The 24,693-nt window shown below is 41.5% G+C and overlaps 2 protein-coding genes across 3 annotated transcripts in view; one reads left to right on the forward strand and one right to left on the reverse strand.

Annotated features, from left to right (window-relative positions):
* Positions 1 to 4,717: 4,717 nt before the first annotated feature.
* LOC308559067 (testis-specific Y-encoded-like protein 4) lies at positions 4,718 to 16,400 on the reverse strand. 2 transcript variants are annotated; one of them, XM_081141296.1, is made up of 2 exons: positions 16,013 to 16,265; positions 4,718 to 5,898 (listed from the first exon to the last, which is right to left on the reverse strand). In XM_081141296.1, the coding sequence occupies exons 1-2, from the start codon at positions 16,175 to 16,177 to the stop codon at positions 4,810 to 4,812; spliced, it is 1,254 nt and encodes a 417-aa protein (XP_080997422.1). In that variant the 5' UTR covers positions 16,178 to 16,265; the 3' UTR covers positions 4,718 to 4,809. The 2 variants fall into 2 exon arrangements, with proteins under 2 accessions (XP_080997422.1, XP_080997421.1); XM_081141295.1 differs by lacking the exon at positions 4,718 to 5,898 and having other exon boundaries at positions 11,997 to 16,400.
* Positions 16,310 to 24,693, forward strand: part of DSE (dermatan sulfate epimerase) — a 90,521-nt gene continuing 82,137 nt past the window's right edge. Inside the window, exons 1-2 of the mRNA XM_081141282.1 lie at positions 16,310 to 16,417; positions 17,307 to 17,638. Of these exons, the coding sequence (XP_080997408.1) occupies positions 17,398 to 17,638 (241 nt within the window). The 5' untranslated portion in view covers positions 16,310 to 16,417; positions 17,307 to 17,397. The remainder of the gene's footprint in view (positions 16,418 to 17,306; positions 17,639 to 24,693) is intronic.

Below are 24,693 nucleotides of genomic sequence, written 5' to 3' on the forward strand. Positions count from 1 at the left end.
AAGTTTAGTAAATTAGAGAGGGGATGCATTCCTAAAAAGGAATCACCATGTTGAATTTAAAAATATTCATTCTCTAAATTTAATAGATAACATTTTTTATACTTCTTAGCAACTAAATTGCATAATTATATTTAAACTTTTGGTGCATTTACTCCCATTGATGAAAGGAACAAACTGCTAATTTCATTCATTTATTTAGCAAACATCAAGATTACTTATGTAAATTCAGTAGTGTTTTAATCTGTAATATGGAATCCTGTATTAAAGTATTAAAAAGTACTCCTTTTAGAAACAGTCCATGAATGGGTTAAGAATAACCATCTGAGGCTTGAATACACACATAAAGAGGGTTTTGTTTTTATGCCATGTTTAGTCCAGTTGTCTGTGATAAAGAAGGTAGCCTGAGATCAGAAAATTTAAGAGTCTGTGACTTGCATCTTAGGCAGTTTAGCTTTCTGCACCTCTATTTTCACCAGTATTTAAATAGTAAACCTTATGTTAGGACTATAAAGTTAACATGAGAACACACGTGGAAGTGCCTGACATATCTTGAGATTGTCAAGCCAGGGAATGTGTATCTGAAGTAAAATCAGATCTCCAAGGCTCAAATTGAGACTCCACGGGGCAGGGAACTGAATAATTAAGAATACAGGTAATTTGGGGGAGGGAGGTTGTTTTTAATAATGAAAACTGATTTAAGGAAACTTGAGTCACCTGGAGATAAAGGAGAAGCAGCAACAGTAGTAATGGGGAGGGGCAGCTGAGTCAAGAAGGTCGAAGCCTTTTGTGGGTAGCCCGGCCTGTGGGTGTCTGAGCTGAATGCCCAGAAATGGTAAAAGACTGTAATGTCAGGACTGGGGAAATAACGAAGTATCACTACTACTCACAGGGCAATGTGGACTGAACTGACCAGAAGGATAATATGTACGTCTTCAGTGACAGGAAGAGGAGAGAACCTCTTAGCTGGTTTGGAGGTCTGCATAAATAAAATTGGGGGGGGGGAAAGGGGGGGCAATGCAAAGAAATGAAACAGGGCTATAGGAGTGAACTGTTAGTAAGTACAACCTAGAGAATGCCTAATTGAGTCTTAAATTTTATTAGACTAAATGGAACAAAAATCAAGTTAATCTCTGACAAATAAATGACACCCGCCTAACAGAAAAATCACTGAATTGAAAAAGTAAAATGAATATCATAAAGGGAATTTAGGATTAAGATGAGCACAGAACTAGCAAAAGAAAACTTAGCTAATACTTAAAGTTCTCCTGGCTTAGAAAAATTACACGTCAGCAAGTAGAACTTGCAAGAAAGAACTGCCCCAAGAGTCAGCAAGTCTGTTTAACTATAGATTTTTCTCTAACTAGAATCCGTAATTTGGGGCCATTGTCAAATATTTGTTTAATGGCTAAAAATACTTTGTCATTTTCAGATCTTGCAGCACCCATGCCGTCTCTACTCCAGAGAATGCACAAGTAGTTGTGTCCCAAACCTTCATGGAATAGCTGCTGAACAGCAGAACAGTCCTTGTAACTGAAGTTGTGAGATCTGATATCACTTGTTTCTAGACAATATATTTCAATTTTTTTGGTTCTTTTTTTTAAAGCACCACACTGTTGTAGGAAAATAATTTAAGTAGCACTTACAGAATACATAATGGTTAATTCTTCCCAAAGTCTATCTTAAGCTCATTAAGAAAAGAATGAGACCAAGGGGGGGAAGGAAGATATGTGGTTAACACAAACATAGTAGACAAGGATGCTGCAAGAACAGGTTTCCGCGGAGAACAGTGACAGATCAACACGATGGTGCTTTAATTTCTACCAAAACCCTCACTGGTTGTAAAAAAAAAAAAAAAAAGTTATGTCCATGAGTATGCAGCTGCAGTGGGCCTATTTACCAAGCAAAAAAATCTTAGAAAGTTTGGTGGCTGTTGCCGTTTTTAACCTCCAGGATGATGCCTACTGTGACAAGTGATAACTTGAATAATTTCTCAACCTTATATTAACCTAGACAACAAAGACAGAACTTTATTAATTTTTATTTTGATGAAAACAAGAAATACAGCAGACTGACAGATTTTATTTTTCCTTCGAGCACATAGGAGAAGACAAAAGTACTAAGGATCCTTGCTTAGTGTCACAGGACAATTCTACAAGCACTTACAGTGGTTAGGAACAAAATATCAAGTGCCACGTTACTACTGGGGCAAGAAATAGCAAATAAAGGGAGAGTTCTGTTTTTCTTCTTGAGATTACTTCCACAAGACAATGACATTTGCAAAATTTCAGACTCTTCAAAGATCACATTCACATATTTCTAAGGATAGATCCATATATGAAGAGAGACCAGAACAAGCTGATATATTAATAATATTCACAGAAGTCGTCATACTGCACAGGAAGCAAATTTGTTATTTTTTGCACACATTTCTCAATTACAAGCAAAAAGCAGGCCTGTAAATGTCAATTTTGCCAGCAAGCAAACATGGAGAAAGGAATTAATAGGATTTTACTCAAACAGTGAGATAAACATATACCACCAATCTTCTACATATAAAAGGTCATTCCTAGAATTAGAGAGAAAACATCTAGACTTGCATTTATGTGTATAAAAATCTGGTGAATTCAAGGATATAGGAAAAATTAGGGGGAAATCCTCTCCCAAGCATTCTCTTTATATATCAACCACTTTGATTCTCCCACCTCTCCAGGAGAGAGCCTTGGGGCCTCCCCTCCTCCCCAGTCCTCCCTGATTGCCTTTCTAAGCCCACTCCACAGCAGGCTCATTTCTGTTTCCAGGCTTTCAGTTTCTCCAGCCTAGAGCACCCTCCCCAGTGCTCTGTGTCCAGACTCACCAAGTGGGGAACTTCAAAGACAGGAGAAAGAATAAGAGTGGATGTCATCAGCACCACCATATCCCTCCATAAGTAAGATAGGCCTGACAGCACTGTTGTCTCACCTACTAGAACTTGGTCTGAAAATCCAGACAGACTCCACATAACTCCTTACCCCTAGGAGGAAGACAGCATCTGCCACAGTGCAGACAGCAGCCTCCCCCTCTTTTGTTAGGACAGAAGCAGGGAAGAAAATGGGGAAACTTAGGACTGAGAGCCAAGGGCCAGGCAATAGGATGGAGGCCCTTGGGACATCAAGGCTATAATTAAATAGTACAGAACACAGAATTGACCCGCAAAATGCTGCCTTGGGGTTATTTCTAAGTGGTCCAAGGCCCCAAAAAAGAATTTCCATGTTTAGAAAAGTGGAGTCAAACTAACTTTTGGTTGCTTTAGATCACAACCTGCTGTGAGTCGCTCTTGAACCCATCACTGTGAAGCCCTTCTGTCTCTCCTCCCAGCTTCTCAAACTACAGATCAAAAAACACAGGAGGTTTTGGTAAATACAGAGAAAGGATGAGGTTGTCACAGTTGGCCTAAAGGAACACTGCCCGTAACTAAACAATTTACCTGTAAGTCTCCCTTTGAAACATTGAGACCTTGCTAAAGGAAGTGGTGGAGACATGAGGGCAGAAGAGGGCAATGCTATCTGGAGAACCTATTATACAGTAGCTTTCTCCCTCTGGACACAATCAAGGAGAGAGCAAATTAAAGAAAAAGTCTGCTTTGCCGGTTTTGTTTGTTTCTCAACTGTAACTGCTTCTGAGGGAGGAAGGGGGGAGGGAGAGGAAAGGGGGACTATGAGACAAGAGGGGAGGGAGAGGGGAAAGGAGGGAGGGGGGAGGAGGGACAGGGAGAAATACATCTTCCTCAGTGCACCCACCCTGGCAACTCTGCCATGTTAAGAATAGGTCCAGGAGCGGTTAGGCAGGGGATGCCTAACAAAGTTGCCTAGATTAAAGGTGGTTTACTGACCAGGACTCAGAAAGGCTGTTGGAAGGAATCCCTTCCTTTGGGCACTGTCACATACGACTGCTCAACCTTCCTGACAGCGAGTTGGGTTTATAAGTAACCATTTGGAGGGAGGTGGGGTTCCTATGTGTTGCCTGGGGGCTTCAGTCCACAGATAGTTCCCAAGGAGGCAGGCAATGGTACCAGGCAAACTCACCCAAAAGACTGAAAATAGGTTTGGGAAGACCACAGCACAGACTTTCATACTCACCAGTACCTGGTCACAATGCAGAATGACCAAAGACGTAAGAAGATCAACATGACACAGTATACCTCTCATCTGTTACCTTATTCATGCCTAGTAGCCACCCACCAGCCACCTGCTTATTCTGCCAGATAGCCAGCAGGCTGGATGGCATAGGCCCAGGAAGGCAGCTAGGAGCCAGTTAGTGGTAGCCTCGGATGCCCACTTTGGGTTGATGGCTGACATCATCTATATCAGCTTCATCCTGCAGAGGTGAAACTCAAAGATCTTGCCATAGAGTGCAGGGTATCAGAAGCACAGCAGCGTCAAGTATGAAGCCCAGCTAGTTATTTGAAAAGATATATATCAAGTTAACCTGTGGTAGATAAGCACTTAAAAACCTGGGAAAAGACCACTGTCACAGGGCCCAAGGCATGCAACAGGAGTCAGTGCATATCTACAGCATCGTGTGCTTGGCACAGAAGCAGTGGAAGGCCATGCAGTTGAAACACTTCACAGAACAGCAAGAAGGCCGAGAGGAAGAAGAGCATAGACATAGAAGCAGCAATCTTGCAACTGATTGAAGATTTAGAAGAGCCAAAGAACAAAATAATCCAGTGTGAAGAGAAAGCAGATGGAAGATTGCATGCTGGTGGCTAAGCACAGAATCCAAGAGGAGGTGGTAAGGAAACTTGTGCAGGAGCTTCTCACAGGTCAGGAGCTAGCCAGACTGGAACCTGAAGGACCTGGGGCTCTCCACTGGCTGCCTTGCTGGGTCTCGAAACCCTCTTCGGGGCCCATCACCCATCAGGAAATATTGTAGGGGATTGGACCACAGTTCTCCTTTGATAATCTCAGCAATCCTGTCGAATTCTAGGAGGCTGTGGTCGGAGAACCAGTTGAAGAAACTGGGGATAGTGTTGCCTTCCCGGTTCCTGTGGACATGGGACTGGGGGTCCTGGCCCCGGTGCCAGCGGATTGGAGTGGCAAGAGACACCACCCGGCCAGAGGATCTGCGCTCATACTCCTTGACGAGCCCCTCATTGCGGAAGTAGGGGTTGCTCTGAAAGATGAACTTGAATTTCCAGCCTGCTCTAGGGTGTTTAAGCTCCTCCACCTCCAAATTGAGCATGTACCTCATCATGTCTTCGTCTTGACCACTGATCATAGGTGACAGCTGGGGGTGGTTCCGAAAGGCAGTGACCCAGAAACCAGGGATATTTTGAATGATGAAACTTCTGCGCTGCATATGGAGCCTTCGCATCCGGCCAAACTTGCGCTCCAGCTGAAGGAAGGCCCTGTCCGCCTGGGCATTTACATTTGACAGCTCCTGATCGATCGCCTCCAGGGAGTCCATGCAGTTATTGACCTTCGGGGCCCTGGCCCGCGCCTCCTCTTTCGCTCCTCCTGCCACCTTTCTCTCCTTCTCCATCGCCTTCTTCTCCTCCAGCAGCCCCTCGGCCACTCCCTCCTTTTCGGCCGTCGCCGAGATGGCGCGCTTCTTTGTCATCACTTCCTTGGCCTTGGCCCCAGGCACCGCCTGAGACCCCAATCCCTCTGCGTCACAGGCTTCTAGAGCTTTCTCCCCAGCAGGGCCGCTCGGCTCTCCAGGCTGGCCACCATCTTCCTGGCTATTGTCCGCAGCCCCCGAGGGGCAGGCGGCGGCGGCGGCGGCTTCCACGCCCTCTGCGGGAGGCTGAGCCTCTTTCTGGCCCGCTTCAGGCGCCTCCTCACGACTCCTAACCACCCGAATGCGGAGCACGGGGCCGCAGCCCGCGGGGGCCGGGGCCGCGCCCCCCTCCGCAGGGGCCTCCGAGCCGCCCTCACCCTTGCGCGCCGCCTCCCGCGTCGCCTCCGTTTCCTCCCCGTGGCCCGGGTTTAGGTCCGCGAGTCCCGGGGCATGGTCAGGAGCAGCGGGGCCGCGGGTTTTGGCGACAGAAGGGCGGCTGGCCTCACCCAGCCCGCTCATTTTGGTAGCAGTCAGACCCGCAGGGCGAGCGCGAGCCTCCTCTCTGCAGAAGCGGTGCTCCGCCCCTCGCCCCACCCTCCCGTCGCGTCCGGGGAGGCTGCTGCTATGGCAACGGGGAACGTCGGGACGTCGCGCGAGAGCCGGCGGCTCCGCCATCGCGCGCCGCGTCGCGGGCGTTCCGTCCCTTGACGTTACCGAGCGCCCCAGCTCCGTCCGTCCCGAGGCGGCTGGGTTTCCGTGAGCGGCGGCGGCCCGCTCAAGCGGGTGCGAATGCGTGGGTGAGGCTTTCCGAGGCAGCGAGTGCCTTCCTGAGGCACCTGAGCTAAGCTGTTGTCTTACAGTGCTCGCCTAAGAGGTTGGTTGTCCATTCAAGTCAGCTCCGTAGGGCTGCTCACGTACACAGTGGATTCCGCGATTAACAGGCCTGCCTCCTTAATGTGCAGATTCCTGGCTATTTCCGAGGAATTGAGATGAACGGAGTTTGACTTTTAAGAAAAGCGAAGTGTTACTGTGTTAAGTGTGATCATTTAAATAACTAGGAGCAACTGAAAGGAAAACTTCTCTCATCCTAAGAAGACATAATAAAGGATAATTTCAATTTTTTTTACAGTTTATAATCTTTGGCCAACACCTACAAAGCATTTGGACACTATTTCCTCTTCACTTTTAGTCAATATAAGTAGAAAAATATTGTATTTTCCTTATTTAGGGATGACTCAGACACCCACGAGCGTGCAAATTCAGCCTTTAAGCATTACTGGAAGAAATGTAATCTCAGAAGATTTTAATTTTTAAAATTATGCATATTATATGTTGCTTATCCTCAGGTTATAATCTTAATCTTAAAAAAAATGCTGCTTCATTGGCTTCCATGATCATTCATTGCAGGGCAGAAACAATAATGCACTGTTTGCAGGCACGGAAGCTATTAATTACCTTAATTAAAATATATTAAGTAATATTTAAAATATTAAAATATTTACTTAAACTGTAAGAAAAGTTACTGTCTCTTTGAGTCAGCTCATACAGTTCATTAGGTAGTGATGTCACTGCTATCTGTTGTCAGTGTGAAAATACTGGTGTTAGTCCTTGGAAAAATGCAAGGAGGAAGGAAAACAGTTTGCATATTTTTGTTTAACATCTGAAATTCATATTAGAAAATTACGATGATTATAACTCATTGAAATAGAAACTCCACTACAGAGCACCCCAGATTATGATCATTTTCAAATAAGGGCTCAGAGGAGAATCCAGTAAGAAGTAAGGATGTAGGGGGAAAGGATTTAGAGAAAAGCAACAGGTATACTGAGATTTCTAGTGAGGAAAGTAGTGCAGATCTTGTCCAACTAAGAAGGAGGTGCTGATGGAAAGACACTGGCAAACACTACAGAGAAACAGCCTGTCCTTCAGAGTCAGTTTAGCTCACAAAGACTTTCCAGAGAATTCATAAACAATAATTTTCATACCCCCTAGTCAGCCTACTCAGGGACAGACTGTCCAGATGACTGCTGCCAGCTAATCAGTTACCCAATCAAAAACTGTGCAAACGAGATTCATTCTTCCCAGACTACAATTATTTTTCTCTCCTTTCCTCTTTGCTTTAATAAATCCGGCTTTTGCCTTTGTGGGGTAAAAATCAATCTGATGATTTACCCTCCATGTGAACAAATGAATAATGTGCTGCAATTGACTTTGTGACTTGGAGTTATTCTTTGACACCACTCTGCCTTGCTTGTAGGTAAATATCTTTTGGTTTTTGTTTTGTTTTTTAATATATCTTTATTGATTCCAGAGAGAGGAAAGGCGAGGGAGAGAGATAGAAACATGAATGACGAGAGAGTCACTGATCAAGCCCGCAACCCGGGCATGTGCCCTGACCGGGAATCAAACCTCGATCTCCTGGATCCCAGGTCGATGCTCAACTGCTGAGCCATGGCTGGCTAGGCTTGTTTTTATAATGGAAACAGTCAACTAGAGATGAAGCAGGAGTAGCAGTAGAGTTTAGGTTCCCAAACCTTATCATGCATCAGAATGACCTGAAGTGCTGGTTAAAACATGATTGCTAGGCTCCACTTGTGGAGTTTTTGATGCAGTAGGGTAAGAAATGGGGCTCTAGGATTTGCATTTCTAACAAGATTCTGGTGATGCTGACACTGCTGGTCTGGGGACCACCGTTTGTGATCCACTGCTTTAAGGTAATGGAAAAGGAGTAGGCTGGAGCTGAAGAGTCAGAAGGGCCCGAATAAGGAAGGTCAGAGAAGCATCTTGTAGGCACTTGAATGTGCAGAAATGGAAAGGGAAACTCAGGGAGATTGAGAGTGCCCCAGGGAAATTATTAAGTCAGTACTTCAGGACATACTGTTCTGAGCAGATTAAACTTTAGTGAGCAGAGTATGACATAACTTATAAGTTTGTAAGTTAATGGAATCTCTAGAGAGATCAACTTTGGCTTGAAATTGAGAGAAAAAAAGTTAAAAAGTAACCCCAAGATTGGAATTATAAATGATATTATACAGCAGTAAGAACAACTTGCATATAAGGTCTCGCAAGTAGAGTTAGCAACTTTTATTTAAGCACAGGAGTCAAAACACTGGAGATGGGCAAATGGAGTTCCAGTTTTGAATTCCCAACAATATTTTAAAATGTTATTTATTGAGGTTATAATTGACATACACTATAATGCATAAACCTTAAGTGCACAATTTGACAAGTTTTAACAAATGAGTACTTCTGTGTTATCACCCAAATCAAGATATGGAGCTTTATTGTCACCCCTGAATATTCGCTCATGCTTCTTCCCAGTTACTGTCCCCAGTCCTCAGGCAACCACTTTGGATTTCTATCACCATAGAGAAGTTTCCTAGGCTACTAAACTTCACATGTATCAATTATATAGTTTGTACTGTTTTGTCTGGTATCTGTTGGGAAAACTTGCAGGGGTGTACTGAAACCAACCTCCAAAGGACAGGGCCAAGAGACTGGAGAGACTACTCCAGAATTAAACAAGTTTAAGGGAACTTATGGACAGAAGCGGACCCTGTGGAACAGCAAGACAGTCAATTTCCTCGTGGAAAGAGGAAGGAGGTGTGATATATATAGCCAGGTAGAACCTTTTAACACAGGCTGCTTGTAGCCACATGCTACAGGCTTGTTAAGAGCTGCATAATCCAAAGCAGTAAACAATTTAATGGACCCACTTATCTATGCAAGAACATTTCTTTCAGGTGATACTGGCCCACCCTTCCTTGGGTGAACTGGTCAGCTTGCTTCCTATGATGGCATTGGTTAAGTACCAGGAATCATAGCCAGGTGGTTGGTTATTGGTGATGATGGAGGGGGGAGGTGAGGGGTACAATACATATAATGATGATCTTCAAGTACTTACAAGAGCTCTTTTGTGCAGTCAGGCTAATTCCACTCTATAATTCTACATGGGTTATATGGAGTAAACGTGCTCAGAGCCTACTGTATTCCAGGCACTTTGTCATAGCTGGATATTATAAGGTGGTAGATTTCTGAGTTAATGTAACAAAACTAGGGGGTGGGTATTCCCTCATTAGAGGAGGAAAGGTTATCCATGATTCTCAAACCTGTCTGCACCTTAGCATCTAATTTAACTGGTTTGGGGTAGAGCCTGGGCAGGTTTGAGAAACATTAGACTAAATGACTACTTGTCTAAATGTAAATTAAATGAGAAATTAAAAGTAAATGGGAGTTAACATCAATTATATATTACATGCCAGGCATTGTGCTTGGCATCATTGCACTCTAACCTTTACTAATGATGTAATTGGAATCTTTTAGCACAGTGCCTAATACATAGTAAGCTCCCACGTTTATTATTGACATCCTCTCTACAACCTTATAATGCATTCTCCAAATACAACCTGGGAGAGTGTTAGCTTATAATACAGGTATTATCATCCCTGCATTATGAACAAGGAAACTGAGGCTCAGAGAAGGTATTTACTTTGCCTAATGTACTTGGAGATTCTAAAACTGTGATTTAATCTCAACTTAAAGCTAGTGTGTTTTCTGTCTCTTCAGAAGACAGAAAAGACATCTGGATATTTATAAAAATTATAAATACCCAGACTAGTAAGACGATCTGGGTATTTATAAAAATTAGCAGCTTACTTAAAGTGACCCTTTCATTTTTAATAGAACCATTTCTTCCTGGCCTGTTCTCAAGGAAATTACATTAAATGCAAATCCTGAGAAAGTGAAGCCAAAAAATAGACATTGTTTTCCTGATGTGGTTTCATGGTAATTCTTTTGTGGGTCTTGAGAACCTCTGAGGTCAAAGGAAATGGATCAAGGGGGCCCTTCAGAGCTGAAACAAGGCACTTCAAATATGGAGGAAGTACTGCTCACAAGTGAAACACCTCCCATACTAATGAATGGATAAAGATTGTATCTGTTATCTCTATATAGTCTAAGCACTTCAATTATATTTTAACATGGAGAAGCTGGACCTGAGGGGATGGTCCTAATCACCCGACATCTCCTTTACCACATAAATCCCATTTTCTTGTGCATGTGACTGGTTTGAGTATGTGATTTGCTAAAGAAAACATCCAACGAATGATACCCCCTCAATGAGATACTGAGTTCAAGAGCAAGAACAGTATTGACTATTCCAAATAATCCGTAATATAGTATCCAATACAAAATAACTGCTGCAAGGATGCAGCAATTACTACACTAATTTTCAACAAATATGCTTCTTCAAGTGGTGAGCACTGAATTTACTTGATGCAATACTAGATTCAGATTTTTTTTCTTTCACTGGCTAATTGCTAAGACTTGGAGCCCATGTAACATACACAAAATGGTATATTTAATAACTGAAATTTTCTGCGTTTCATGTACATCTGTAAGCTAGAAAGTACAGAATATTTTATTTTAGAAAAATATGAACTATAGGTCCTGAATGTTGCTAGAACTATTAACCAATGTAACCATCGGTGTCAATTAGTGTCAATTTGGCACCCAGACCTATCTTACTTATATCCAGAAAAATAGTTTTACACAGCACATTTTGCAAAGTACTGAGTCTCTCTTAGTCAAGAACAAGATGATTAAAGGCATTTCACTTTACTCTTTTACCCACTGGTTTCTAGCTTACTTTACCCACTTTGAATTTAAACTAGATAACCCTTTTCCTAAAATCACAAAAAATTTCATGGGAAGTAATGTTTAATTTTTAGATATTTTGCTATGCTTTGAGATACTCATCAAGAAGTCTAGTAATTTAAAATTTACCAGTAGCCACATTTTTTTAAAAATGGGTAAATATGAAAAATATTTTATTTAACCCAATATACAAAAATATCATTTCAACTGCAATCAGCATAAAAAAAGATATTTTACATTATTTTTTCCAAACCAAGTATTTGAAATCCAGTGTGCATTTTATACTTACAGCAGATCTCAATTTGAACTAGCCACAATTAAAGTGCTCGATAGCCATTGGTGGATAGTGGCTACTGTACTAGACAGTACACGTCTAAAGACCTTCAATCTCTAGTTGAATAGTCATGTTAAGATGTACAAAACCAAAGTACATAAAAGTTGACCCAAAGTTAATGAATGCTCTGTTAAGATGGCAAGTGAAATGTTAAAGGTTAGAGTGTTTAGATTTTTTCCTAATTAAACAAAAAATTTGCTTTTATTTAATAAAGGCTTTACAAAAATGTTTGATGTCTATTTTACAAATGCCTTGAAAACCATTTTCTTCTTTTCATTACCTCATCAAAAGTCTTTCTGGGTACTAGGTCGTTTATTTTCTCCATTGGAGTTGTTCATTTTGCCATTTAATACTTACCTGGTGACAACTATGTGCAAAACATTAAGCTAGATGTAGTGAAGGAGGTAAACACCCTCCCCCATCTGTGCTTTCACAAAACATCCAAACTATAAAAGGACAGTGAAAAACATGTGAATAAACCTTTGTATTTTACTGTGTCACTCTGTGTCAATTATTTGTTTGCCTATCAGTCTTTTCCCAGTTCTTTAACAGTAAAGGGAATGCACTTTATCTTCTTATCTTCCTGGGGCCTGACAGAACGCCTTAATAAATGCTCATGGAATTCAATATAATGAATTGTTATTTTCTAGAACAGAGAATCCTACAAAGTACACCAAGTACATAAAAAAAATTTCATCTTCCCTCAGGGGAATAGAAAAACTGTAAGACAGACGAGTTATTCATGACTGGCCTTGAAGGATTTGAGAGAGATAGAAAGTTGTAAGGTTTGAAGAATGAACAAGTTTTTACAGCTGAGAAAGTATGGGATAGAAAAGTATATCACTTATGATAAGAATTCTCTGAATGTGTGCTTATTAAATGCACAAAGTGCTTATGAAACTTCATTACATCTAGACTAAAAAGACCCTGAATGACCTGAGACTATTATCTACACAGACAGAAATGGAAGCTTTCAGTGAAGGTTGGGGGGAATGGGGGAGCTGCAAACTGTATGGGGAAATAAGTGACAACATGAGTAAGCAGTTGCAATTGTTGACATTTTAAAGCAAACAAAAGCAACATCCCTCCTTACCTTGGCAAGGTATGGTAGTGTGCTGTATTTTATTTTACTTTTGGGATAATGCCTGTTGTATCCATTTAAGAACTTTATTAAATTCCATAATCTGTTATCTCAAATAATTTCTTCAAGCATGTTTGTTGGCAGGGTGAAAAATAAGAACTCTAACAGAGTAACATGCTTTTATTTTACCATCATGCATATAAGGAAAGATAAATATACTAAAGGTACACTTCTAATTTGACAGAGCAATCTCCCAAGTATTTAAGCTAAATTGTTACTAAATTGTTACCAAGGCAAATTATCAACCAAGATAATCAAGCCACACTTTTTTTTGCAGGTTATTTTTCCATGAAGACAACAATTTCCAGTCTTGAGAATCTGACAAGACCAAGTTATTTATATTTCTAAGAATACAGTTTTGACAGAAATAAGAACAAGTTGAAAATCATTATGAAGACTGCTTTAAGTCTCCATATCATACTGTACTAGAAAGATTGTTTTTTCTAAATGATGCCAAACAAACACAAAGAAGGCCTGTACAGCTCAATTTTCCCAGTAAGCAAAAACACAGAAAAAGAAATTAACAGGATTTTACTAAATACTAGTGAAATAAAGGACACAGTATTAATCTTCTGCATAAATTAAGTCAAATGAAAACATGACAGAAAACATCCAAAGTTGTGTTTCTTTCAGTAACTGCTCTTGCCCTGGCCAGTGTGGATCAGTGGTTAGTGTCCGTCCTTGCCACAGGTTGGATTCCTTGTCCAGGGCATATACCTGGGTTGCAGGTTCTATCCCCAGCCCCAGTTGCCCCAATAAGGGCAGGTGCCGAAGGCAACCAGTTGATCTCTCTCTCACATGGGTGTTTCTCTCCCCCCCCCATCCCACTCTCTAAAAATCAATGGAAAAAATATTTTCTCTTGGCAACATTTAACATTACAATCTCCTTCAATTTTCCCACAGAAATGCTGAAAAAAAGTGTTTCTCCTCCTATCACCACTAACATAGAAAAAGCCTTTTCCCTGAAGACTGTCAGCCTGTCTTAATTTTAGGCCCAATTTTTACCTGGCTCATTTTTGCCTATCTTTTGTTCAGTTTCCCTTGCTCAGGGCACCCATCACAGCCTCTTTAGTTCTTCCATCCATTATGAACTAGATAACATTTTCATTCCATCCAGATCTGCCTGCCTTTAAACCCTCCAGGTGTTGGGGGGTAGAGGGTGGGGAAGAAAGCAGAGGGAAATAAGAGTTCTGGCAATCTATTTTACAGGACAACCTGTGCCTGGAAATCATGGAGAGTGAAATTAATGAAAAGATCTGCGTTTTGCAGATGTTCCTAAGCTATCTTTTTTTTTTGCGATAAGAGACACAGAGAGAAAGTGTACTGCTATCCCGACAATCATATTCAGGATGAAGGAAGGTACAAAGAGGTACCTAAGTTTTGTGTGAATTCACTAGTTGAGGCTGAGAAAGCCTAGACATCATCCTTATTCTTGTCATGAGGACAAGTTCTAATCTGTCCCCTCAACCACTTGCCTGACACTACAGTTCCTGGTTGATTGGGATCGAGGGAAGAGGGGGTGAGGAACTGAGGAAATGTCTTTTGGGTAGAGGAACTGAAGGCCTGGAGACTTGTGCTAATAGGAAACGGGTCCACCACCAGTTCTGGAGATTCTGGTTCACCAGAAACAAGAGGGGCTGACAATGGTCTGGAAGATGTTCATCCAGTAGGCAGCAGCTAAGAGGGTTGGGCACAGCCAGAAGCAGGCAACAGGAGGTGACCAAGGGTGCAAGGGGAGCAATGGAGTCACATAAATCACAAAGACCAAGTGGCCCGCTGCTGCTCTCTCTTGATACCATTAATGCCCTACAAATGGCCACAGGCTGTAAAAGCCTGCACTGCATTGTGGGTAGAACTGGCTCCTAGACAAAGCTGGAATTCCAGGTGGTATGAACCAGACCAGAGGCCCTGAAAACAAATAGGGTCCAAGCAGTGCAGAAAAAGGCAGTGAAATTGGGAGCAACTTTTACTTGGCTTAGCAGCAGGGTGAATCACGGCCTTGCACATTGTGACAGTAATGCAGAACAGCATGAAGGCTGTATATAAGTGGAGAAGCATGGCCATGAAGGTCTCAACCTTGCGGCTGAGAAAATTAAATGTCCACAGAAAAAAGGTTGCAGAAACGTCAGGAAGACAGAGAAGTAAAAGGCATAGCCACTTCTGCTGCCCAAGCACAAGTCCAGCAAGAAGTGTTAGGGGACCTTGTGCAGAGATAGTCCCAAGGACAAAGTTTAACCAGACTGGAACCCAAAGGGCCTGGGGATCTCCACTGGTTCCCTCAATGGGCGACGTCTGATTCTACGGACTCCTTCGCGCAACAGGTAGTATTGCAATGGATTTGGCCACAAGTCCTCTTTGATAATCTCGGCAATCTTGTCAGACTCTGGAAGGCTGTGGTCTGAAAACCAGGTAAAGAAACTGCAGACGACATCTTGGTTCCTGCGAATGAAGGACTGCGGTTCATGACCCCGACGCCATATGATTGGAGTGGAAAGAGACACCACTCGGCCAGAGGCCCTGACCTCATATTCCTTGACAATCAGCTTGTTTCTGAAGTAGGGGTTTCTTCGAAAGAAGAACTTGAACTTGCAGCCAGTTCTCGGGCGTCTGAATTCCTTCACTTCCAAATTGGTTATGTATCTTAACATCTCTGCATCTTGGCCCCTAATCATGGGGGACAACTGCGGATGGTTCCGAAAGGCAGTGACCCAGAAGCCCGGGATATTCTGAATGATGTAGTTCCTGCGCTCCAGGTAGTGTCGACGCATCCGCCCAAACTTCTGCTCCAGCTGCTGAAAGGCCCGGTCAGCCTGAGCATTCACAGTGTCCAGTTCCAGCTGGATGGCCTCCAGGGGGTTCATGCGGAGGTTCACATTCAGGAGCCGGGGCCCTGCCCCCTCATTCACCTCCTCCGCCACCCTATCTTCCTCCGCCATTTCCATTTCTTCGCCTCCTGGCTTCTCCTCCACCTCCATCTCCTGCTCCACCACTCTCTCCTCCTTCACGCCTTCCTTTTCCACCACCTCCCCATCCACTGCTACTGAGAAGACAGTGTTCGCTTCCCCGGCCTTAGCCTCTGCCGCCGCCTCAGACCCCGACCTCTCCGCGCCGCGGCCGCGCAGCTCCCCAGGCGGACAGCCATTGTTCAGGCCGCCGCCCGTTGCCATGGACACAGGCTCGGCTTCCAGCGCCTCGGCGGGAGGCGGAGCCTCATCTACCCCCGCCTCAGCCGCTCCGTAGCCGCCGTCCTCACCGACTCGGTTCTGGAGAGGAAGGCCACAGCCCGCAGGGTCGCGGGGGGCTCCCTGCTCCTCTGCAAGCTCCGGCTGTGGGAGCGCGACGGCCTCCAAGCTCCCCTCCCCCGCCGCCGCCATCACCTGGGACGCCTCGGTTTCCTCACGGAGCTTCAGGCACTGGTGCGGGTCGGGGTCTCCTGGGGCGTGGTCGGGGGCAGTGGGGCTGCAGGTCCGGAGGAGAAGGGCCCTCTCGACCCCGTCCAGGCCGCTCATGTCGGCGGCAGCCAGACCAGCCGGAGGTGAGCGTCCGCCTTCCTCACAGAAGCCGCGAACGGTGCAAACCGACTGCTGGCCCCACCCACCGTCTGGTCTCGCGAGTGTCTCCGTGAGGGTGACGTCACGGCTGCGGAGCTCACCGTACGCGAGACTCCGCGGCTCGCGGGATTGGTTCCGCGGTTTCCTGGCGCGAGCGGTGCTGTTAGTTTTACTTGAGCCGGTTTCACCGGTGGAGCGGTAAAGTGACTTCCGGGAATGCTCGTGGGCGGGGCTGAGAGACCCCGGGCGCCAGGGCGCCCCCGGCGACGCTTCTGGAAACTGCCTCGGGCCTGGAAGCCGGGGGGATCGCAGGGCCCCGCGCTACCCTGCGCACTTTGTATAGAAACATGTTTCTAGGCGTCCCAGTAATTTGTTTTTAGGCAGGAAGGTAAATCTATTCCGTTACTCCATAGTGTCCGGAATCAAAAATCTTCCCTGTATTTTTTTGACTAAGATAAATCGCAAGTTGTTTCACTTTTCTCAAGCAGAAGTGACATGAAAATACCAGTTCCAGCCTGTACTGTCGCCGGGCGCCCACGCTCCTCAGCGGGTTTTTACCGCTAAAGTGATGCATGTTATTCCTTGCTCATCCTAAATTTATCATCTGCATCGAAGAAGAACTTGTGCTATATAAAGTCTGCACGAATTAAGACAGGACCAGTTTGCTACATCTTGCTCAATGGCCCCTCACTGGGGTGTAGAAAATAGGAAAGCTCTTTCCAGCCCCATAAATTATTAATCCGTTCATTAGTTTCGTTCTGCAAGGAGATAGGAAAGTGTGACTGTCATGAAGTGTGTATTCATGACAGTCCGCCCATGCCGTTCATTTAAGAGTTATGTCAGTGTCTCTGGTGGTTTTATTTTTAGATTGTTGACTTGTGAGGAAAACATGTTGGAGAGTTACAGGGCCTCAGAGAAATACCAGGTGAGGAGCCACGTGCCACCATTTTTATGAAGAAAAGCCAGTTAAAATGGATAACCAAAATAGTCTTGAAGTAGGAAACAAATTTGCAGAATGCCGACATGCAGTTGGTTGACTTGAAGTGTAAAAGAGGCAAACTTTTTTTTTCTATTTGCTTTGTCTTAGGTGGTAGGCTGAATATGGTCCCAGAGACGTCCCGCTCCTAATCTTCAGAAGCCATGAATGTGTCTCCTACGTGGTAAAGAGACTTATAGATATGATGAGCTTAAGGATCTGGAGATGGACGGCTCTCCTGGATTGTCTGGGTGGACCCTATGTAATCATATGGGTCCGTATAGAAAGGAGGCAAGAGTGTCAGTCTGAGAAGATGATGACCAAAGCAGAGGCGAGAAAGAGGGAGAAAAGTGAAAGATTTGAAAATACTACGCTGCTGGCTTCGAAGATGGAGGAAGGAGCCAGGATCCAAGGGGAAACTGCAGCCTCTAGAAGCTGGAAAGGTAAGGGAACAGATTCTCCCAAAGAGCCTGCAAAGGAAGGTAACCTTGCCAACTCCTTGATTTTATGATGCCTAATCTCCAGCACTGTAGGATAATTAATTTGTGTTGGTTGAAGTTATTAAGTTCGTGGTAATTTGTTACAGAAGTAATATGAACTGAGTGCTCCTCGAGTTGAGATTTTGTGCTGCATCTATGTGTGCCTCAAGTTTTTCCTAGTAGCAACCCCTTCAGCCTTGTCCTTTGCTTCCTCTGAGGTCCTGCCCAACAACTTGATTTATTATATTTTGAGTTTCTTTTTATTTATTGAGACCAGAAATCAACTTATACAGTGCACAAGAAGACAAAATTAAAGCCAAAACCTACACAAAAGGTATTTGAAGAGACCAAAAATCTGCAGGAGGATGGGGTTATGTTTTTGTTTACCACTGTTTATCTAGTGCCTAGCACACTGCCTTGCATAATGTTGCATAGATTATTAGAATGTTAAGTACACAAATGAATAGAATAGTTTCTCCTGCCTTTCATCTTGGTGCTTGCAGAAGTAAGGGACATGCTGATTTTTCCCTGCTTTCCTCCCTATCTGCCACCAGGAAACCGGACTGCTCACTGTTTGCAGGAAGAAAGTCCTAGTCAAAATGAATTTGTACATATGCATCAAAGACTATGAAAGCATTAAAAAAAATTGTCTTACAAATAATTTACATTTGTGTGGTCACACTGTATGACAAACAAACTCTAAAGGACTGACATATTTAGGTGAGTTTTCATAGCAAAGCCTCAAACTACCAACACTGTATTTCCAGTTTTTCTCTGCTTTCTGAACAAGCCAAGGTAATGATTCCAGGCCTTACGTCATTTCTCTCTGCAAGAAATGGATATAGATCCTGTGATCCATAACTGAAATTACTTTTGTATAGATAAGAATGAATAATGGAATTTTTCACAAGGCCCACTTCTTTCTAATTGCCATGAAATTATTCTCAGTCTTGGAACTGGAATAATTTAATTTGGCCTGAAGTGGAAACTTTTATTACTCTAATATGCCTTCTATTTTTAAGCAGACGATAGTGCCAGGCTTTCACCACTCCTAAGATATGTGTCTTTACTTGTTAAAGTCACCATTATGTTGTCCACATAATGTTATCCTGTTATTTTCTCTGTTTCTGCTTACTGGGAAAATTAGGGCTCTAACTGATAATGTTAGGAAAGACTCCAGTGGCAGATGGTACATGTAAATATAATCAGGACTCTGGTGAGTATAATTTCCCCAGATAGTATTGAGACACTTTGGAAGAATCCTTACTTCTCTTATTGGAAAAGCTGTGGTATGGAATATTTGATTGACTATATACAGGAAATGAGAAAAACTTATTTTTTCTAATTTTATTTATCTGAAAAACACAGTAGAGAAGTGATTGTGATTATAACTTCATTACAGATGATGGCAAGCTTAGGTTATGATCACTTTTAAAAAAGAGAAGGGCCAGTGAGAGAAGCAAGGATTTAGAGGGGAAAACAGATATGTATATTCTAGGCCATTTCTTTGTTCAAAGAAAGACCTTTTTGCTTGGAAGAAGGAACTGTATAGGATTTTAACCTGCATCAAGTCTCATGTGCTAAGGGAGTTATTTTACCCACACAAGGGGGAAAACGTGATCGTTATTTGCCACAAAAAAAATGGTATTTATAGTAATAGGCCTGTTACTTGTGGAAGTTTTTCCTTTACATGACATAGGTTATCCTGATATCTGAAACATTCTCTCTTTAGGCAGGTATCATTCCCTAAGACCCCACCACAAACCTATTTTACTTTAGAATGTGCTTGGCATTTTACATGCATTAAATTGAAAACTTGTAAAGGATGAAACAGTAATGCCAAGAGGTTAACTAACTTAACCAGGTCATACATATAATACCTGCTGCATCCCCTCCCCCTTCTCCTGGGCACAACTTTTCTTAACCACCCTACGACTCACTAATCTTCCTCTGGATTCCTACAACTCATTTATGAGCCGTGCCATGCAATTTAGCATTTAAGTGTGCTCTTCCTCTTAAGGACTCTGTATTTTCATACCTCTCAGTCTCACCATTCCAGCATCCCAGCATCTTCCCATGGGATAGGAGCACAGTCCTGCTTCTTTTGTACTTACTCAGCATAGCCTGGAGCTGAGATTTTGGTAGATCCTTAATGATATTTGTTGATTTGAATAAAATAAAACCTTAAATGATCTTACAAAAACTAATGGTATGTCTATATTGGCATTGTATTTTATTTGATGGGGGAATATATTTTGGCTACACTTCATCTATTACCTTTTTGTGCTTTGGACTGTAGGATATATTTGTATAATGCAGAGCATTTTTGTGGCAATTGGCAATAAAACTCATTACCCAGAAGATACTCTAATCTTTTCTAATACATGTCTGTGATGAAACACTCACAAAACCTTTAAGTTATTGTCTATTATGTCAAGAAATTGTAAGTTCATCAGGAGTAATTTCTCAAGTAGTAAAGAGCTTAGCAGAAGTTCAGACATTTTTGTTTTGCAGAAATATCTGTTTTATGGTTATAGTTAATGATAGCTTTCATGTATTTCATGCTTCGATGTACCAGCCATTATTGTAAATGCCATCCCATGTATTGTACCACTGAGTCCTCATGAGAACCCTGCCGTTGTAATCTTTATTTTACTCACTAGGGAACTGAGGCAGAGAGACCTAGTCATTTATTCAAAATGACATACAAAATGGTAGGCCCATGATTTGAGTCCAGGTAATTTGACTTAAGAGCTCGTGCTCTTTATACAAAATGTGAAGTCATTTTCTTAAAACAAGAGCATAAAACTCTCCTCACTTAATGTTAAATTGTTACACAAATTTTGCCTCCTCCTCCCCCTGTCCACACACACATTAACACTTGTTAGAAAAGTGCTCCCAAGTATTTGTTTTCTGTTTACAGGAAAAGTATTTATTCATGATTCCTAAATTCAGCATTTTCTAAACCCTGTTAGATCAAATGTCATGTTCTAAAACAGATATTTTCTAAAATAGTCTTTACTTTCTTGAAATGAAACTCATAGATAATATAACCTGCCTATGCACATAAATAGAAACACATCAATATAATGATCCTGATACAAAAGGAATAAAAGTAGTTTTTAATAGTGTCTGTTTTAATATGTAAAGGTATTAATATGCCTACACTATAAATGACAGAGTAGTTAGAAAGTTATAACTGTTGGTATAGTCACCATGGATGGAGACTGGGGATCAGACCTACAACCTAGATATGTGCCCTGACAGGAATCAACCCTCAACCTTTTGGTGTATGGAAGGGCACTCCCAACCACCTGAGCCAGCAGGCCAGGAGCATTGTTACAAACTATTGTGTAGTAGTTTCTGTGTGTGTTTTTTAAGAATTTTTAAAATTGTTTTTGTTTTTAGAGAGAGGGGAAGGGAGAGAGAGAGAAAGAAGGAGAGACACAGAGAGAGAAAGAAACACTAATGTAAGAGTAAAACATCAGTCAGGCTGCCTCCTGCACGCCCCCTACTGGGGATCCATCCCACAGCCTGGGCATGTGCCCTGAGCAGGAATCAAACTGGCAACCTTTGATGCACAAGACGACATCCAACCAACCGAGCTACACTGGTCAGGGCCATTGTGTGTTGTGTCATAGTTTAATTGGCAATGTTTTTCTTTCTTTTTTCCTTTCTTAGTGATATTTAAATAATACTGTATTTTACAACTGATATAATTAGATGAAATTGCATAATTTATTCCTGGAAAATTCATTGAATAGTAAAACAGTGCAAACATTTTGTTTTTATATGTAAAACTGTGTTAAATTTCAAGCTCAGATTTGTAAGTACAAGTGGATTTCCCCCCTTGGAAGTGGGGCAATTTTTTGTTGATGTGGAATTCATGCATGATATCTAGCATTCCTGACCCCACCTGATGAAAGCCAAGAAAACCCTCATTCTTTGTAATAACCAAAATGCATTTCTACTAATTTCCAAGAGAACTGCTAGGGAAGTTGCAGCTCCTGCTGGGAATCTCTCTTAAGTACTTGGGGGTATGGTATTCCCATTGGTTTCACTAGATGGAGCAATTGGTCTTTAAGAAAGTGCTATGTCTAGTCTAAGATGGAAGAATTTTGGAATGATCTTTTACTATAAATGAAATACTCGTATAATTTAAATTGAATCATAATCTTTTATCTCCACTAAGCTGTAATTGTTACAAAGTAGTCTCCTCGAACAGGTTTAGGTTTGTTATGATGGCTTCCAGTAATCAAATCGGGCCAAAGTATTTCAAATGACCCTGCATACTCTGACAAGGCCTCACCTGTAAAGACTGGAGTCATGGACCTGGTTTCAAGTTGGAGCTCTGCTACTTATTACCTGTTTGACCTGAGCAGTTCACATCATCCCTTGGAGCCATAATATTCTCATAGTAAAATAGAGATTATAATTACTTTACAGGCTATTAAGAAGATGAAGTAAAATTTGTGAAGTGTTCAGCACTATAAGCTTTCCGTGAATAGAAGCTGGTAGTTGTTGTTTTTGTATTTTATGCTTAAATTTATATACATTAAAATTAAACTGTTGTACAAGGTATAATCGGCCACTAAATTCCATTATAAAACAGTTAAATGTTTAGGAGTTCGAAGAAGAGAGACATCCATGTGGATTAGTGATCAGTGAAAATTTCATGGAGGAAATGAGACTTGACTTTGTATCCTACTATGGGTAAGAGTTGAATAGCTTGAGAAAGGGGTGGAGTATAAAGACATAGTAATCATACTTTTCCACTGCTCCAGCTATTTTAACATGCATTCTAGACCTGCACTGTCCAATGTAGGAGCCACTAGCTACATGTGGCAATTTAAATTTAAATTAATTAAAATAAATGAAATTTTAAGTTCATCTGCCACACTAACTGCATTTCAAGTGCTTAGTAGCAACATCTGGCTAGTGGCTAATGTACTGGACAGCTTACAACATTTCATCATGGCAGAAAGTTCTATTGGACAATGCTGTTCTAGACATACAGTTTCTTCAGGTGGTGGAAAAAAGGGGACTTGCCAGAACTAAAATGCTGTACCACAGAGATAGCAGGCCATTATTTTATAAAGGTACTAAGGAAAAAATTATTTATAAAAACTTATGTTTTCAGCTAGCATTTTTTTTTTTTTTTAGCAAAAATTATGTGTGTTTATAATTGGTAGTAAGTATACTTGAACTACTTATCTACTGGTTCACATAATATCAAAAAGATAATTCAGGTGTTATATTTCTTTATTATAAAACTTATAGATTTAAAATAATTTGCAAATGTGTCTGAGCCATTACCTTTCAAGGAGAGGAAGCTAAAAGAGTCAAATACAGGATGTTGAAAAATGTGTATAATTTCATTAGTTATTAAAATAATAAAATGTATGCTTGGTGGGACAAACCCTTAATGTATTTTTAGTAAGGCAAAATAATTTAAAATAAAATAAAAGTAATGTATGTAAAACAATTAATGAAAATAATTACATAGATTTTTAAAAGTCGCTATGAATCATAGTTATTTGTTTGGTACAGTACAAAAAATGACAGTCAAGCTATTTAATAAACATGACTTTTATATTTGAAAGCACGTCAAAATCCTGAGGTTAACAATTTCATACAAGAAAAAATGTGCCTTTGCACTTTGTAGATAGTATGATGTTAGGTGAGCAGCTAAACTTTTTAACAGTGTTACGAATTTGTGTTGTCACTGTTCATTAAAACTCCAGAGATAGTATATAATCTTTAAAAAAATCAGTAAATTTGTATGTGTGTGCGTACAGCCCCAAGGTCAAAGAACCTTTTTAGAACAACCAGACTTTCATGATAAAAAATTAAAAAATAAGCAAACTCTCTTGTTTTAAATCAACTTTCATCAAAGTCATTTGCTAATTTTCACATAAAATTTAATTCAATATGAAAAGTTCAGATGGTATCTAACTTGATACTTTGGTTGTCATAACACTTCATCCACTAGCTGAGAACTATCCCTTGTGACTTCTTTGGCTCTAAGACTGTATTACAACTTTCTTTGGTTTGTAAGAAAGCCATTCTATGCATATCTGTTTGAAAAGTTGATTTGGAAAGAGACCACCCTTCATTCATTTGATCATTAATAGAAATTATCTCATCCCCTCTATAACATAGGTAGAATTCACCTTCCTCTAAAGATAGGAAATCTCAGATAGGCCAAATGACTTGACTAAAGTTATATAGCTAGTAAGTAATGGAATGTGGATATGAACTCAGTTTGCCTGACTTCAAAGCTCTCTCTACTATTCCCTGTTGCTTTTCTGATTTCTTAAAATATTTTACAGTAATGGGGGAGCTCAAGGACTGCTGCCTCTTTTCTGATAACTTCTTTTTCCAGGGTTTGTATCTTCAGTGCCTGGCACACAGAAGATGCTTGTGCACTGTTGTCTGCATTGATTGAATGATTCCACACTGAATGCTAGCTTAAACAGCTGTGGGAGCATTAATATATTAATTTAAACAGAGTATATGGTTTATATGTGACAAGTGCCCTCAGTGGAAGCATTTATTAAATGTGGGGAAGATTTAAGAAATAATACCTCCTGCTACTGCTGTTATTTCTAATTTAACAGCTTTTCTATCTTCTCAAACATGGGCTTCAGAGCTTTTATTTGCTGATGAATAAACTCAAGGATAGAAGAGCTCTGACATAAATAATTAGTTTTTGCTGTTCTATATTGAGAAAGAGGTCTTGAAAACAAAGGTTTGTTTTCAAACATGAAGTCCAATTTGGAAATAATTATAACTCGCTCTGAGAAGATAGAGGCAATCTTCATCCTGCACACTTGACATATCATCTACCCAATATGAAGATGGAATTAAGGTTGCTAGTCATCTGACCTTGAGATAGGGAGATCTTTGTGGATTATCTGGGTGGGCCCACTGTAAATATAAAGGACTTTTTAAAGTGGAAAAGGGAGGCAGAAGAGGTGAGAGTGATGTAATGTGGAAAGAGCTCTACCAGCATTGCT

The sequence above is a fragment of the Miniopterus schreibersii genome (assembly GCF_964146895.1).
Source record: "Miniopterus schreibersii genome assembly, chromosome: 6".
Lineage (NCBI taxonomy): Eukaryota > Metazoa > Chordata > Mammalia > Chiroptera > Miniopteridae > Miniopterus > Miniopterus schreibersii.